Genomic DNA, 17,877 nt, shown 5'->3' with positions numbered 1-17,877 from the left:
TTCTTCGCTTCTCTTCGCTTCTCTTCGCTTCTCTTCGCTTCTCTTCGCTTCTCTTCGCTTCTCTTCGCTTCTCTTCGCTTCTCTTCGCTTCTCTTCGCTTCTCTTCGCTTCTCTTCGCTTCTCTTCGCTTCTCTTCGCTTCTCTTCGCTTCTCTTCGCTTCTCTTCGCTTCTCTTCGCTTCTCTTCGCTTCTCTTCGCTTCTCTTCGCTTCTCTTCGCTTCTCTTCGCTTCTCTTCGCTTCTCTTCGCTTCTCTTCGCTTCTCTTCGCTTCTCTTCGCTTCTCTTCGCTTCTCTTCGCTTCTCTTCGCTTCTCTTCGCTTCTCTTCGCTTCTCTTCGCTTCTCTTCGCTTCTCTTCGCTTCTCTTCGCTTCTCTTCGCTTCTCTTCGCTTCTCTTCGCTTCTCTTCGCTTCTCTTCGCTTCTCTTCGCTTCTCTTCGCTTCTCTTCGCTTCTCTTCGCTTCTCTTCGCTTCTCTTCGCTTCTCTTCGCTTCTCTTCGCTTCTCTTCGCTTCTCTTCGCTTCTCTTCGCTTCTCTTCGCTTCTCTTCGCTTCTCTTCGCTTCTCTTCGCTTCTCTTCGCTTCTCTTCGCTTCTCTTCGCTTCTCTTCGCTTCTCTTCGCTTCTCTTCGCTTCTCTTCGCTTCTCTTCGCTTCTCTTCGCTTCTCTTCGCTTCTCTTCGCTTCTCTTCGCTTCTCTTCGCTTCTCTTCGCTTCTCTTCGCTTCTCTTCGCTTCTCTTCGCTTCTCTTCGCTTCTCTTCGCTTCTCTTCGCTTCTCTTCGCTTCTCTTCGCTTCTCTTCGCTTCTCTTCGCTTCTCTTCGCTTCTCTTCGCTTCTCTTCGCTTCTCTTCGCTTCTCTTCGCTCTCTTCGCTTCTCTTCGCTTCTCTTCGCTTCTCTTCGCTTCTCTTCGCTTCTCTTCGCTTCTCTTCGCTTCTCTTCGCTTCTCTTCGCTTCTCTTCGCTTCTCTTCGCTTCTCTTCGCTTCTCTTCGCTTCTCTTCGCTTCTCTTCGCTTCTCTTCGCTTCTCTTCGCTTCTCTTCGCTTCTCTTCGCTTCTCTTCGCTTCTCTTCGCTTCTCTTCGCTTCTCTTCGCTTCTCTTCGCTTCTCTTCGCTTCTCTTCGCTTCTCTTCGCTTCTCTTCGCTTCTCTTCGCTTCTCTTCGCTTCTCTTCGCTTCTCTTCGCTTCTCTTCGCTTCTCTTCGCTTCTCTTCGCTTCTCTTCGCTTCTCTTCGCTTCTCTTCGCTTCTCTTCGCTTCTCTTCGCTTCTCTTCGCTTCTCTTCGCTTCTCTTCGCTTCTCTTCGCTTCTCTTCGCTTCTCTTCGCTTCTCTTCGCTTCTCTTCGCTTCTCTTCGCTTCTCTTCGCTTCTCTTCGCTTCTCTTCGCTTCTCTTCGCTTCTCTTCGCTTCTCTTCGCTTCTCTTCGCTTCTCTTCGCTTCTCTTCGCTTCTCTTCGCTTCTCTTCGCTTCTCTTCGCTTCTCTTCGCTTCTCTTCGCTTCTCTTCGCTTCTCTTCGCTTCTCTTCGCTTCTCTTCGCTTCTCTTCGCTTCTCTTCGCTTCTCTTCGCTTCTCTTCGCTTCTCTTCGCTTCTCTTCGCTTCTCTTCGCTTCTCTTCGCTTCTCTTCGCTTCTCTTCGCTTCTCTTCGCTTCTCTTCGCTTCTCTTCGCTTCTCTTCGCTTCTCTTCGCTTCTCTTCGCTTCTCTTCGCTTCTCTTCGCTTCTCTTCGCTTCTCTTCGCTTCTCTTCGCTTCTCTTCGCTTCTCTTCGCTTCTCTTCGCTTCTCTTCGCTTCTCTTCGCTTCTCTTCGCTTCTCTTCGCTTCTCTTCGCTTCTCTTCGCTTCTCTTCGCTTCTCTTCGCTTCTCTTCGCTTCTCTTCGCTTCTCTTCGCTTCTCTTCGCTTCTCTTCGCTTCTCTTCGCTTCTCTTCGCTTCTCTTCGCTTCTCTTCGCTTCTCTTCGCTTCTCTTCGCTTCTCTTCGCTTCTCTTCGCTTCTCTTCGCTTCTCTTCGCTTCTCTTCGCTTCTCTTCGCTTCTCTTCGCTTCTCTTCGCTTCTCTTCGCTTCTCTTCGCTTCTCTTCGCTTCTCTTCGCTTCTCTTCGCTTCTCTTCGCTTCTCTCTTCGCTTCTCTTCGCTTCTCTTCGCTTCTCTTCGCTTCTCTTCGCTTCTCTTCGCTTCTCTTCGCTTCTCTTCGCTTCTCTTCGCTTCTCTTCGCTTCTCTTCGCTTCTCTTCGCTTCTCTTCGCTTCTCTTCGCTTCTCTTCGCTTCTCTTCGCTTCTCTTCGCTTCTCTTCGCTTCTCTTCGCTTCTCTTCGCTTCTCTTCGCTTCTCTTCGCTTCTCTTCGCTTCTCTTCGCTTCTCTTCGCTTCTCTTCGCTTCTCTTCGCTTCTCTTCGCTTCTCTTCGCTTCTCTTCGCTTCTCTTCGCTTCTCTTCGCTTCTCTTCGCTTCTCTTCGCTTCTCTTCGCTTCTCTTCGCTTCTCTTCGCTTCTCTTCGCTTCTCTTCGCTTCTCTTCGCTTCTCTTCGCTTCTCTTCGCTTCTCTTCGCTTCTCTTCGCTTCTCTTCGCTTCTCTTCGCTTCTCTTCGCTTCTCTTCGCTTCTCTTCGCTTCTCTTCGCTTCTCTTCGCTTCTCTTCGCTTCTCTTCGCTTCTCTTCGCTTCTCTTCGCTTCTCTTCGCTTCTCTTCGCTTCTCTTCGCTTCTCTTCGCTTCTCTTCGCTTCTCTTCGCTTCTCTTCGCTTCTCTTCGCTTCTCTTCGCTTCTCTCGCTTCTCTTCGCTTCTCTTCGCTTCTCTTCGCTTCTCTTCGCTTCTCTTCGCTTCTCTTCGCTTCTCTTCGCTTCTCTTCGCTTCTCTTCGCTTCTCTTCGCTTCTCTTCGCTTCTCTTCGCTTCTCTTCGCTTCTCTTCGCTTCTCTTCGCTTCTCTTCGCTTCTCTTCGCTTCTCTTCGCTTCTCTTCGCTTCTCTTCGCTTCTCTTCGCTTCTCTTCTCTTCTCTTCTCTTCTCTTCTCTTCGCTTCTCTTCTCTTCTCTTCTCTTCTCTTCTCTTCTCTTCTCTCTTCTCTTCTCTTCTCTTCTCTTCTCTTCTCTTCTCTTCTCTTCTCTTCTCTTCTCTTCTCTTCTCTTCTCTTCTCTTCTCTTCTCCTTCTCTTCTTCTCTTCTCTTCTCTTTCTCTTCTCTTCTCTTCTCTTCTCTTCTCTTCTCTTCTCTTCTCTTCTCTTCTTTCTCTTCTCTTCTCTTCTCTTCTCTTCTCTTCTCTTCTTCTCTTCTCTCTTCTCTTCTCTTCTCTTCTCTTCTCTTCTCTTTCTCTTCTCTTCCTCTTCTCTTCTCTTCTCTTCTCTTCTCTTCTCTTCTCTTCTCTTCTCTTCTCTTCTCTTCTCTTTCTCTTCTTCTCTTCTCTTCTCTTCTCTTCTCTTCTCTTCTCTTCTCTTTCTCTTCTCTTCTCTTCTCTTCTCTTCTCTTCTCTTCTCTTCTTCCTTACTCTTCTCTTCTCTTCTCTTCTCTCTTCTCTTCTCTTCTCTTCTCTTCTCTTCTCTCTCTTCTCTTCTCTTCTCTTCTCTTCTCTTCTCTTCTCTTCTCTTCTCTTCTCTTCTCTTCTCTTCTCTTCTCTTCTCTTTCTCTTCTCTTCTCTTCTCTTCTCTTCTCTTCTCTTCTCTCTCTTCTCTTCTCTTCTCTTCTCTCTCTTTCTCTTCTCTTCTCTTCTCTTCTCTTCTCTTCTCTTCTCTTCTCTTCTCTTCTCTTCTCTTCTCTTCTCTTCTCTTCTCTTCTCTTCTCTTCTCTTCTCTTCTCTTCTCTTCTCTTCTCTTCTCTTCTCTTCTCTTCTCTCTCTTCTCTTCTCTTCTCTTCTCTTCTCTTCTCTTCTCTTCTCTTCTCTTCTCTTCTCTTCTCTTCTCTTCTCTTCTCTTCTCTTCTCTCTTCTCTTCTCTTCTCTTCTCTTCTCTTCTCTTCTCTTCTCTTCTCTTCTCTTCTCTTCTCTTCTCTTCTTCTCTTCTCTTCTCTTCTCTTCTCTTCTATTCTCTTCTCTTCTCTTCTCTTCTATTCGATTCGATTCTATTCTATTCTATTCTATTCTATTCTATTCTATTCTATTCTATTCTATTCTATTCTATTCTATTCTATTCTATTCTATTCTATTCTATTCTATTCTATTCTATTCTATTCTATTCTATTCTATTCTATTCTATTCTATTCTATTCTATTCTATTCTATTCTATTCTATTCTAACCCTTACACAGCCAGTATTGAAAAGCATCCTGGAAAACACTGCAGTTATTCTGTAGTGTTTTTCTTGTCAATATTAATACTTGAAGCATATTTTTATATGTCGCAAATATTAAAACGGCCAGGCCTACTGTGCAGAGTTGAGTTCAGTTTGAAGGGGATATGTATAATAAATCGTTGGGAGTGACTTTGCTAAGAAGGTTAATGTCACTCCTTTGGTCCTTTGGTATGGGACAGAGGTATTTACACCTTGCCCTGGCTAATAAGCCTAAGTTATAGCGCCTTTACTCGCTCTGGATAATACCAAACAATTCCTATACTGCCTATGATCGCAAGTCTGTCCCATAAAGATAGAAAATCCCATAGAAAATGGGACAAACATGCGATCATGAGTAGTATACTAATGAAACAAAAAAGTATATGTAATATTTTATTAAGACCCGTTAGAAGAAAAAATGTGAAAGAAAATGCCCAATTGCTTCATTACAGCGCAATTCTTTGCTATGTAGGACCCTGAAACCTGATCTTAATTTTTCGGGCCCTTTTATATATATTGAGATAAAAAGTATTATCAACAGAAGAGTGATCATTTAATGGCGGATGTCTTATTATATAGGATTTATTTGAGAAGAAAAAACAAAAGTGCTATGTGAAATCTTACAAGAAAAACTCAATACACGGAAGGTTTTATAATGACCTTGTAGTGTAGCACCAGGTAAAACGAAAGTAATATAAGAATAATATATATATAACTAAAACATCTCGTATCCATCCATGACTGCACCGTTACTGAGAAAATGAATTCGACATGGGCGTTTTATCATGAAAATTAATAAAATGTTACTATAATAAGAGAAGATAGTATATTATGTACCAGGAAAAATATAATGAATGAAATGCACTATAGTTATGTTATGTTTATAGCAAATATATTGTTTAATAAAAGAAGGACCCAGTCCGACATTCACGCCTGAAATCTATATCCGGCACCAATACAACTAAAGTATGTCCTACAAAACCTGCCTTTACAATACATATTCTGTATTCTGTGTTCAAATTTGAATGATATTATTATACATAATGCCTCATAATATTTTATCTAACAATAAATAAAAAATATAAGGCTTGCCAAGGATTAATCATTTTGATTAGTAAAACGAAGGGTATATAATTTAAGATGAAGCAATATAAAATATAATGAATATAATGAACACATCGAAATAAAAAAATTGAATGAATTAACATAATGCACGTGCTGCTGAAAAAAATGGTGTGATGTGTTGAAGCCACCATCAGTGCAAGGACTACGTTAATAACTGCAGTTGCCTTTAACGGCAAGGCCAAAGCTACGCCAGCAAAGCCCTCATTGTATCGCTGTTTGAAGGGCCAAAAATATATGGATTCATAGGCAGAAATTTTTATGCATACTCCACAGGGACAGTTCCAAGCGACTAAGATTCTTCTTCCAGTAAGAAAATCCATCCATTCGATTACCACAATTTGCAATAATAATAAAACGATCGTAATGAACATAGTACAAAAAGTAAAATTAAAAAGTAATAAAATACTTACAGGGAATAAAATAAAGCATATAAATATATAAAATTTATGAAAATATCAAGTATAATTATTGCTCTTCCTCTAACCAAATAATAAAGAACCACAAAATTCATGTCAACATAAATTTATTGACGACATCATTCACACGCCCTTACCCACATCTCCTCTAATCCTTATTTCTCCAGACCTCTTTTCCGTCTCACATATCTCTGTCTTCATTCTCTCCTATCCGCTTCTTCTTCACTTCTTGCTCTTTACTTCATCTTCCCTCGCTGCTATCAGTTTCCTCTAACCTTCCTCCTAACAATTTCGTTAATGGAACGTACTCACGGTCTAAATCTTCCAGGCGCGAAATGCCCATGCGCAACCGTACGACGACGATGACGTGTGCCTAATGACACTTTCGATTGCGTCTCTCGAATGGAAACGCCCTGCCCGCTGGCGATAAATGCTCCCGCTCCAAACAACTACTCGATCCTTAGGGCCACTGTCCTTCGGGTGCTTGACTCGCAACTGCTCCGCGCAGGCGTTATCCTCACGGTCAATTAACTTGTTCTCAAGGGACCAGCGCTGTTCGTGCGATCGGTCGACTCGTCCTTCGGAAGTGGAAAGCTATAATAACGAGACGATCAATCCGCGTCGATCAGCTCACGACAGGTGAAAGAACCGAACAAAGAAAAAACGCCCTGTGGACATTGCACCATTAGTTATATTCATCCGGCATCATAGCGTGGCGTTATCTTACCCTTATCTTCGGGGCGCTTTGTCAGATGTATGGTTCTTGCAGTATGTACGGGTTGCAAATCTTCTTTCAGGTCCTTTTTCAACCTTCTCCTGTACGCCCGACACGTGTTCCGTGGTGAGGTTGGGTTTTTCTTCTGTTCGATTAGTTTGCAACGGCCTCGTGGGTTCCGTACCGCGGATTCCCTCCGAAATGTCTGCTGATCGACCGGGAAAATCTATATCGTTCGATTTGCCTATCGTCGACGTGAATTCCGTGTCCGATACTCCTGTCACGTACGCGCCACTTCGTTCTGCGGGTCTTTAAACTTGCCACTCGTGATTTATGTCAAAGAAGATTCCGGGCAAACCTCCGCACGGTGTGAAACTGTCCCTCCAAATGACGTCCAACAAGTTTCTTTTGATGACTTGTGTTGCAGCTTTTATCCAAGCGGAAATGTGCTTTCTTTTTCTTGCCTTTACTCGTCGTTTGACGTTTCTCGTGTCGATGTATTTGTTTCGTTCTTTGGTATGGGGTTTTTTGCAAAGGGCGTGTGAAATTTATTAATTTTCAAAGTGTGAAGTGTGCTTATTATTTGCAACTGAAGCGTGCACACAAAACTGAACGCTACACAACTTCACTGTGGGGATTGAATTTTTCATGAATCGGTTTAAACTCGATTCATGAAAAATTCTAAACTTTCACTTCTATTAAGAAGTTTTCTAGAGACTGAACTGATCTGGTAGTTTAGCTTGAAAAAATTTCAAGACATACTAAACGGCACATAATTCCAAACTAAATTTACGCAAGTCGCACCACTTGCCAAAGCGGGAGACTAAAATCCAAAACTCATACTACATTATAACGACAGCGTTTCCTGTCAGACAAATTGATCAGACACCAATGAAATTTTGGCAAATGGTCTCTAGAGAAGTTCTTGTCCATCGTCTCTATGCTAGCTGTCCCACAGGGAAACATTCAAAAAGATTATATCTTGTTATAACTAAAACTAGAATAATCTTACATGTAACGAGATAGATGTTTGACGATAATTATTGGCTAAATTTCTTATGGCTAGGACATTATCGGTGAAACGATTTCTGTGGCTGCCTATGTTCGTGCTTTACAGCATAGTAACCGACGAAAATCGGATGCATAGCTTGCGTAGTATTGTCAGAAAAGAGCGCATTTCCTCACTCACAATTTGCATGAGCCCATGAATAAGGGATAATTTCAAGTTACCTTGAAATGTGCCGCGCCCTCAGCTCGCGTTACTTTTGGGTGACCGTTTCATGCAAATGTCTGAACTACTACGAGATTCTTAGAGAGACCTTTTATTTGACAGTTTTGTGAGATTACGATACACGCTGGACATGACCGATACTTATCAATGATACAGATTCAGTCAGCACACCTTCCAGGGCTTATTGTTGTTTGATTTTGTGAGCCAAGCTCTTCGTAACTGGTGTCGTTCATTGCTAGTGATTTTGCTTGGGCGTTGACAAATCTATGATTGCTGCCCGTCATGCTGTGCGATTTTCCAGGCTCGGCCAACGGTGATTGCCACAAAATGGATTTTGTTTGCATCGTCCATTGAATCTCTTGCCTGCATAGCTTGGTGTTGCATTTGTCTCGTTCTGGCAACGATTCTGGAAGAACTCTTGCTTGACGAGAGCGCGAAAGTGGTTTTAAACTCCAGAGCGTTTTATTCCTCATTCATCAGTGACTTAGCTGCCTTAAGCTGTAGATCAGTGTATTCGAGCTGCTAACCGCGCGGTCTGTATGTCTGCTGCGTCTAGAACCTCTCAGTAGAGGCTTGTCGAGAACTGCTCCGCCTAACACTGAATGCCAGTAGTGTTACTGTTGTCCTGGGAACTACAGCTCCGTGCCGTGTTTTTGCGTACTGAAATTATGCACTGCTCCGTGTTTTCTTCGTACTTTCTGGTCCTCCTCTCTTGAAGGCTACATAGCTTTAAAACAGCGTGAAGCTGTGGGTGTCCTAGAGCTAAATTCGGGCGTGACTTTACGATGTTTGGCCGAAGTTACTAACAGTTGTTTCTTGTCTCTGCCAGCCGTGTTATCGTGTTGTCAGTTCCTTCCGATCTCTGCCTACGGTTCAAAGTCCAGACTAAGGAAGTCCTACCCCGTCCCTCGTGTCTCGACAGCGTCTGGCTGCGACTACGAGTTGTCTTGGGCCTTCCTGGATAAATCTTCGGGCGAAACTGATGCTGGCTGATGTGCCAAGGTGGGGAGATAGTTTTAATAAGTTGTTACTCGCCAACACCTTGACAGAAGCACGATTTGTCCCGATCGGCAAACGGTTTTTCTGGAGTACTTAACTCATTGTTGACAGGCTGAACCTGTGGACATAGCTGAACTTTGATTCTTTAATCCGCCTTTATATCCTTTGCATGATAGCGACCTTGCTTGCCATCTGCTACGTCTTCCAACACGTAGATGTTCTTCCCTATCATCTGTTTCACCATGGCTGGTACGAATTTTGGGTCCAGCTTTTTATTCACTTGGTCTGCCTTGGAGGATTGGGTAAATGTGCGTCTCCAAACCAGGTCTCCGATCTTGAAGTCGACTTGACGAGTGCGTAAGTTGTAACGCTGCTTAGACTTCTCGTGATTTTTCTTTATCCTTTGCAAGACGAATTCATGAATCCTCTTCAATGTTGATAGGCGCATCTCTCGAGCGATCTTTGGGTCTTCTGGAGTATTCATCTCTGCTTGCGCGTAAAGGTCCGTGTGAAGCAGAAGATCTCTCCCAAAGTTCGCAAAATGTGGACTAACTCCTGTCACTTCATGTTTCGCGCTGTTGATTGCTGCCATTATCGCAGCTTCTCGTCCCAATCTGCATGATTATCATCCAGAAGTGCACGTATGCAGGTTATTAGCACGCGGTTGACCCGTTCTGCGTTGTTCACCATGGGCGAATAGAATGCGGTTTTCATGTGCGCGATGTTGTGTCGCGACAGAAATGACTTGAAAGCGATGGGCTCAAACTGCCGCCCATTGTCCGAGAGAATGATTCTTGGCCGCGAAAACTTCAAAAAGACTTGCTGTTCCAAGAATTCCACCATTTTACCTGAATCTGCGCTGCGCATTGGATGAGCGATGACGTACCTGGTTATCCAATCCACCACGACTAAGAGCACGGTGTTACCGTGCTTTGAGCGAGTCAAGGGACCCACAAAGTCAACTGATACGAGTTCCCAGGGTATTCTAGCTGGTTTTAGCCCGCCCATATTCGGCATCATGGTAGTGTTAGGCGCTTTGCTGCTTTTACAAACAGCGCAACCTCTGACGTATTCACCTACATGTTCTCTCATTTTAGGCCAGTAGAAGTGTGCTTGAATCTTACCCAATGTCCTATGAAAACCTAGATGACCTGCCGTTGGTTCGTCATGGTAACGTTTTATGATTTCGGCTCGATTCCCAATGGGGACGACTCGTTTCCATTTATGTGCCTTGGCTCCGCTTGATTCGTTGAAAAGACAGTTTTTGTAGATTTCGTTGTTCACTAGTCTGAAGTCTGGGAAGTCTTCTCCTTTGGTTTTTATTCTGTGCGCCAGACTTTCATACCAGGAGTCCTCTGCAGAATGTGCGTCAAATGTCGTGGTCGCCACAATCCGTGATAGCGCATCTGGAACTATGTTGACGCTTCCCTTGCGATACCTGATTTGAAAATCAAACGCGTTTAGCCTCAGGATCCATCGACTTAGAAGCGCCGTTGGGTTTTTCATAGACAGCAGGTAGGATAATGCAGCGTGATCGCAGTATACCACAAATTTTACTCCTTCAATGTAACCTCTGAACTTCTCCACGGCTCGGATGACCGCCAGGCACTCTCGTTCGGTTACAGAGTATTTTCGCTCCGACAATGAAAGCTTTTGCGAAAAATAACTCACTGGATGCTCCTCACCATTTACTTCCTGGGTTAACACACCTCCTATGGCTATGTCACTAGCATCACACGCTACCGAGAATGGTTTGCTATAGTCTGGCATTACCAGGACCGGAGCCGATACCAATGCTGTTTTTAAGTTCAAGAACGCTTCTTCTGCCTTGGATGTCCAGCGGAACTTCATTTTTGTCTTCGTCAACTCGGTTAACGGTGCAGCAATGCGTGAGAAATGAGCTATGAACCTTCTGTACCAATTAGCCAAACCGAGGAATCTCTGGACTTCTTTCCTAGTCGCCGGCGCTGGATACTTTACGATACAGGCTATTTTTTCGTCATCTACATTCCATCCATTCTGATTGAGTACATAGCCCAGGTAGCGTATTTCTTCCCTGCAGAACTTCGATTTCTCTGGCGAAATTGTCAGGTTTGCATGACGCAGTCGAGCTGCCACTTCCTCCAGCACGTCCAGGTGTTCCTCAAACGTGCTGGAGCAGATGACGATGTCGTCCAGGTAATGGAAGACCCGTGGCTCCAAGTCTGCAAACAAATGTGTCATTACTCGAGCTAGAGCTTGGCTGACCGTACATAGGCCGAATGGGACGACCTTGAACTGAAAGTGTCCCCTCGAAGGAACTGTGAAGGCCGTTAACGGCCTGGATGCTTCCTCAAGTGGGAGTTGCCAGAATGCATCCTTCAGGTCAATTGATGAGATGTATGCGCATCCTCCTAAATTGTTTATGATGGCTGACATTTGTGGGATAGGATATCCTTCGTTTGTCATGATCGAGTTTAGATGCCTTGCGTCGAGACATACTCTGCAATTTCCGTTCTTCTTTCTTACAGCGACGAGTGGGTTATTCCAGGGAGAGAACATTGCTTCCTCTATCACGTCCAGCGCTAGCATCCTATCAATCTCTTTATTTACTTCGTCCAGTACGTATTTGGACATTGGATAGTGCCGCTGCTTTTTCGGTATTGCATCCTTCACCTCTATGCGATGCTTGTACATGCTGGTTCGCCCGAGCTTGCCATCCTCTGCTACAGGGAACTTCGCAATGACTCGGTCCAATGCTTCCTGCTGGGCTGATGTGATCTTCTTCATCGGCTCTTTAACGGTGTCGTTTCCTGTGTTTCCTTGATTAGGATGACCATCCATCTGAACATTCTCGCTATCTACTGTACAGCATACGGCTTTAACCCCAAAGGAGTTCCAGAAGTTCATTCCTAGCACCACACACTCGGGTAAGGACGGTACTAACAGAAGCGAAATCGTTTCAATTCTATCGTTGAAAGATATGGGCACGTTGACGAAGTGGCGAATGTTATGCGGTGTTCCATCGACTGTTTTGATTTGACCTTTTGCTTCTCCTTTTCGAAGGTTCAACTCATCTATGATCTTCACCGTGTTTCCTCCAAGCAGTGAACAACTGGCTCCGCTGTCTAACAGTCCGCATAGCTTCTTGCCTAAAATGGTTACCTCCGCGTGTGGGCGTTCGTCATCTTTCGTGTTGATAATGATCGAATTGATCAATTCTGGGCTGGGAATTTGTGAGGGATTGTAAAAGTTTTGCGAGGATTCCACTCCCTCGATTAATGATTCCCCGCTCTTCCGTTTCCCACAACCGTTATGCAGCTAGGGCAGTTCCGTAACGAATAACCTTTGTGTCCACACCGATAGCAAAACATGACAGCTTGCGGTTTCGGACAATCCATAAACCGGTGCCCTTCTTCATCGCAGTTCCAGCAGATTAAACCAGATCGCTGTTCATTTCTCTGCTGTTGGTGCTGTTCTACAGCTTGCCGTGATTGCGGGTGCTGTTGAGAGTTTTGGTACGGTCTATCTTCCCTGTTGTCCTGCCTCAACTTTAGCGCATTTACTTGTTCGGTCAATTCCAGAATCTTTTGCTGCCAGTCCTCCTTTCCTGCAATACGATGAGTTTCTGGCCTTGTTCGCTGTTCATTGACGACGTCCGTAGATCTGTGCGTTATTGATTGATGCCAGTTGTTGCAACATTCTTGCTGAAGCGGTTCTTCATCCACGTCTAGAGCGTGCACTCTTCCAAACCGCGGAATTCCCGAGTTTATCTGCGGCGGCCTGTTGGATGACGGCGTTGCTAAATGTGGTTCTAACAAACTGCTGTGCGGAATCGGAACTCGTCGTTGCCGGTTGAGCAGCATACGTGTTTCATCGTAACTGCAACAAATCTCCACCATGTCATTCAGTGAACATGGCCTGGCTGCTGTGACGATGGTGGCATAATCAGCGTTCATGTTTTTTTTTGACGATGAAATATTTCTCTTGGTCACTCATCGGTGGCTGTACGAAGCGGAACAGCGCCGATATGTCACGGTAGTATTTGGCAAAGGATTCATTTGGTGCTTGAAATCGAAATATAGCTTCTAATTTTAAGATTTCTGTATAGCTACTGGGTAAGTACTCTCTGCGTATTTCATTCTTGAATGCCTCCCATGTCACCAGCAGGTTTTGTGCAACCGCACGTCCGTACCAATCTAACGCATCGTCTAATAAGAGATGCTTAACTGATTTTAGAAGAATTTCATCCGACAATCCTTCCGATCGTGCAAAAGTTTCAACTCTATCCAGGAAAGTGTTTAATGAAGTGGTGTCCTTTTCACCTTTGAATTTGAAGGGCCAGTTGTGAATCGCCTTTAGGCCTCTCCCTGTTTCTGAACGATCTGGACCATACATGCTTTGTTCTCGTCGCAATAGCTGCATCAGTAGTTCATCCCTCAACCGATCTGTCGTGCTCATGCTCGACACCCTGGCTTCTGTTTGATTGTATGCAGGCGGTGGCGTGTCCTGCGCGAGTGGCGTTTCTCTCCAGCTGCTTGATGCCCGCCCAAAGCTACTTAGTCCATCCCGATTTATAGGTTGCGCATGTATACCCCGACCTCTTCCTCTTCCTAAAGGAACAGGTGAACTTGTTGAACGACTCAAGTTGGTGTCAATTCGTGAAGCATTACTATGCTTGTAGAGTGTTCCTGTGCTGGTTGATAACCTCTGCTCTGCTGCGTTGTTAGTTACTAGCTCCTCTTCAGCTGCCAAGTCAGCATTTAGCTGCTGCTGCAGTTCAAGCGATTCTGCCCCTTCCGTTTGCCTCACTTGTTCACTGTTCACTGGTTCACCAAGTCTTTCATTTATGTCTTCGATGATGAATTTCACTAATAATGACAACGACGCGTGATTATCGATCATGTCTCGCGGGGGAATGACGATTGACAGACGATCGCGATAATGTATCATGCGAGATTTTGACTGTATCAAAAAGTCTGTATTTCGCTTCTTCAGTGCAGTTTCTATCAATGGATACAGCAATCTAATTTGCTGTTCGCATCGGTGAATGTTAACATCTGCTTCTATCGCGTGAGCCGATGAAACATGTTTGAAATCTTGAGCGAACTCTTGTTGGATGAGCGTTCTTAGCTTCATCCCTTTGGTCCGGCGCGTAGCAGCTCCTAGCTGCTTAATATGACGCAATGCTAACTCATAATTGAGTTCCTCTTCACTGAGGTATAATGGATCCATACTGTCTAAAAGGTCACAAATGTGTCTAAACTTAGCCAAAATGGACGAAAGAACTAATTTCCCCACAAATTATAATTTAATCACAGGTTCGTTTTGGTTGGGCGCCAATATTGCTCTTCCTCTAACCAAATAATAAAGAACCACAAAATTCATGTCAACATAAATTTATTGACGACATCATTCACACGCCCTTACCCACATCTCCTCTAATCCTTATTTCTCCAGACCTCTTTTCCGTCTCACATATCTCTGTTTTCATTCTCTCCTATCCGCTTCTTCTTCACTTCTTGCTCTTTACTTCATCTTCCCTCGCTGCTATCAGTTTCCTCTAACCTTCCTCCTAACAATTTCGTTAATGGAACGTACTCACGGTCTAAATCTTCCAGGCGCGAAATGCCCATGCGCAACCGTACGACGACGATGACGTGTGCCTAATGACACTTTCGATTGCGTCTCTCGAATGGAAACGCCCTGCCCGCTGGCGATAAATGCTCCCGCTCCAAACAACTACTCGATCCTTAGGGCCACTGTCCTTCGGGTGCTTGACTCGCAACTGCTCCGCGCAGGCGTTATCCTCACGGTCAATTAACTCGTTCTCAAGGGACCAGCGCTGTTCGTGCGATCGGTCGACTCGTCCTTCGGAAGTGGAAAGCTATAATAACGAGACGATCAATCCGCGTCGATCAGCTCACGACAGGTGAAAGAACCGAACAAAGAAAAAACGCCCTGTGGACATTGCACCATTAGTTATATTCATCCGGCATCATAGCGTGGCGTTATCTTACCCTTATCTTCGGGGCGCTTTGTCAGATGTATGGTTCTTGCAGTATGTACGGGTTGCAAATCTTCTTTCAGGTCCTTTTTCAACCTTCTCCTGTACGCCCGACACGTGTTCCGTGGTGAGGTTGGGTTTTTCTTCTGTTCGATTAGTTTGCAACGGCCTCGTGGGTTCCGTACCGCGGATTCCCTCCGAAATGTCTGCTGATCGACCGGGAAAATCTATATCGTTCGATTTGCCTATCGTCGACGTGAATTCCGTGTCCGACACTCCTGTCACGTACGCGCCACTTCGTTCTGCGGGTCTTTAAACTTGCCACTCGTGATTTATGTCAAAGAAGATTCCGGGCAAACCTCCGCACGGTGTGAAACTGTCCCTCCAAATGACGTCCAACAAGTTTCTTTTGATGACTTGTGTTGCAGCTTTTATCCAAGCGGAAATGTGCTTTCTTTTTCTTGCCTTTACTCGTCGTTTGACGTTTCTCGTGTCGATGTATTTGTTTCGTTCTTTGGTATGGGGTTTTTTGCAAAGGGCGTGTGAAATTTATTAATTTTCAAAGTGTGAAGTGTGCTTATTATTTGCAACTGAAGCGTGCACACAAAACTGAACGCTACATAATGTTTAATAAGTTATTGATTAAAGCGGGCTCCGTTGCTCCGATCGCTACCTTTGGCCGCAAGTACAGTACAAGTTCTGCATTATACTGGTCAATTTAAAATAGAAATTTCCCAAAAGATGCCTCAAACTAATGCATATAATGTACATATTGACTCAAAAGAATACCATTTAATATATAAAAATACAAAGTATTTATTTATTTCTTGGGGTACAATGATAGAGCTATAGCGTGCATAATATTTATAATACTGTTATGAATACAACTAAATGAGATGAATAATTGATGAAATACAAGTGCTGCTGAAATAAAATGTTACCAATGAGAAAATATGTAGTACTATATATTGTGAAAAATCAAAATGAATGGAATACAACTTGTAAGTATAATAAATGTAATGAATATTATGTAATCGAAAATATGAAATAAAATGAAAGAGTATATGCAGCATTGAGTGCATAGAGTTTAAAATTGCATTGAAATATTGAGTATGGTGAATTTTATGAATATAATCAACGTGTATATTGTTACTACATATTGAAAATACTTATTTGCAAAACACTGAATGTGAATAAATACAAGTTATTGATTTAATTAGAACAATTCACTTGATAAAATGATGAATGAAATCATATAAATATATACAATCTCGCAAGGCCTAAAAATCTCACTCCAACAGATTGAGCAACGCATCTCAGAACACTTGTCAAGCTTACTACGGGATGATTCAACTGAAAAATGACGCGACATACATTCTTGAGGCGGACCCCATTCGAGAACTAGGTTTAAATTGAAGGTGAAAACAGCTACTATCCAACATATTTAATTTGATTCGATTGATGTTTTGGACTCGGAGATACGGGTCGATGAGTGCGTTCAGATATGAAATTTCCATATAGGACATCAGTATGCTCTCAAAGCATTCCAAATTAAATAAAATTAAATATCAAGACGTCTTCTTGGTCATCATCGCAGGTTGATTCGCCAAACAATTGTAAGATTATCAAATAGAAAAATGTCAATTGATGCAGCAACAAGCTGCATGGCGTTTCCACCAGATTTTAGCAAAATGACACATTTGATCTGTTTTATATATCTAAACTACAATTATTTATTATACTTTGTTCCGATGTGTGTAGCAAACCGCGCCGCGATACAGCTAGTTATATTTAAAAATACAGAAACAATACTTATCTTTTGTCATTTATTGCGTTCAAACGTCTAGACGTCGAAAACCAATATGAACTATACATCTATGTTACCCTATTAGATCCTCTAACAGAACAGTTGATCTTGATTCTGGTATCGAAATATCCAACCCTTTTGTGTCGTTGCTCCCATGATTGAATCCAAGCAGTTATCCTGCCCTACACAAAGATCGCGACATGCTGGTCCTGGGGAATCCTTTTGAATTTTTTTCAACTTCCCCATTTTCCAGCGCTTGATGCCCAATAGAACAATAAGGAATAGCGGGTATCGAGTATTTATTCTTCAACAAAACCACTGACAAATGGAGGGATTTCACGAAAGTTCACTATTCATTTCACTATTATTGAATAATCCACTGGGGAATATTTCATTAATCTAAATTTGCAATAAAACGAGCTGTCGGGAGCAGGCATGGGAAAATTCGTTCACTCGCGCGACTGTTGCTAACTGTGGATCACAAAGTAGTCAAAATTTTGTGCTCGCTAATTAACCATAATCAACGCTCGAAGGGAGAAGTCTAATAACTTCAGAGCAGGTCACTAGATGGGCAAACTGCGAATCAAAAGTGAAGCTTAAAAAAATTTAAGAGCAGCGTCAATTCTTCGCTCGTGAATGTTTGTCACGTAGCTTCGCGAAGCTCACAAAAGTTTCTTCATGCATGATTAAAACATAGTACCTATTTTTGCACTGGATATTTTGCTGACAGACCGCGTTATGGGTAGTTTGGTGATACACTACTAGCAATTTGATCTACTGAAGTTCCTTGCGGCCTATTTGTTAGCAGTGCATTGTTGCAAATTTTTAAAACCATTGATTATCAGCTAGTTTTAAAATGGTATATGGTTTTCCAAGTATTAATTATATTGTGCGAATATGAAAATGAAATAAAACTGTATAATGAAAATCCTATGCAAACCGCGAACCGCTCGAGAAGAGCTTCGCGAACGAAGCCATCCGCGTTGGGAAAGGAAAGAATTAAAACACAACTGATGTGCTTCTTCGTTGGTTGTTATAGCTTTGAATCGCATGTGTCCGTAACGACAGGTTGCTAAGTATCATTTTCGAAGCTAACAGAATGCATCACAACTGAAGAAAGCTAGCTTGCGAAGCGCGAACGATCGATTAACGATGCGATTTTTCCCATGCTTGGTCGGGAGCAAAAATTTTGCGTCCCATGGTTATGGTTACTGCGATCAAACTCCCGGGTGCTTTACATTGATTTGAAGATAAAGTCAGACGACAATTTGCTTCCAGTACTCGAGTGAAAAGGGACAAATTTCGGAACGATGTGTCTAATCATCTATTTTTGAAATAGGATTTTTGAGCCGTTCTTCTCCTTC

General features: G+C 43.3%; 1 protein-coding gene and 1 pseudogene across 1 annotated transcript; one reads left to right on the top strand and one right to left on the bottom strand.

The window, feature by feature from the left end:
* The window catches only part of LOC131676340 (uncharacterized), a 111,640-nt pseudogene that overhangs the window by 46,915 nt on the left and 46,848 nt on the right, over positions 1–17,877 (top strand).
* LOC131696433 (uncharacterized) lies at positions 8,866–9,312 on the bottom strand. Its single transcript, XM_058984972.1, has one exon. The coding sequence runs from the start codon at positions 9,310–9,312 to the stop codon at positions 8,866–8,868; it is 447 nt and encodes a 148-aa protein (XP_058840955.1).

The sequence above is a fragment of the Topomyia yanbarensis genome, chromosome 1, assembly GCF_030247195.1.
Source record: "Topomyia yanbarensis strain Yona2022 chromosome 1, ASM3024719v1, whole genome shotgun sequence".
NCBI classification, from domain to species: Eukaryota; Metazoa; Arthropoda; class Insecta; order Diptera; family Culicidae; genus Topomyia; species Topomyia yanbarensis.
The sequence above is the reverse complement of the archived record's forward strand: the minus strand, read 5'-3'. Positions and strand labels throughout refer to the sequence as shown.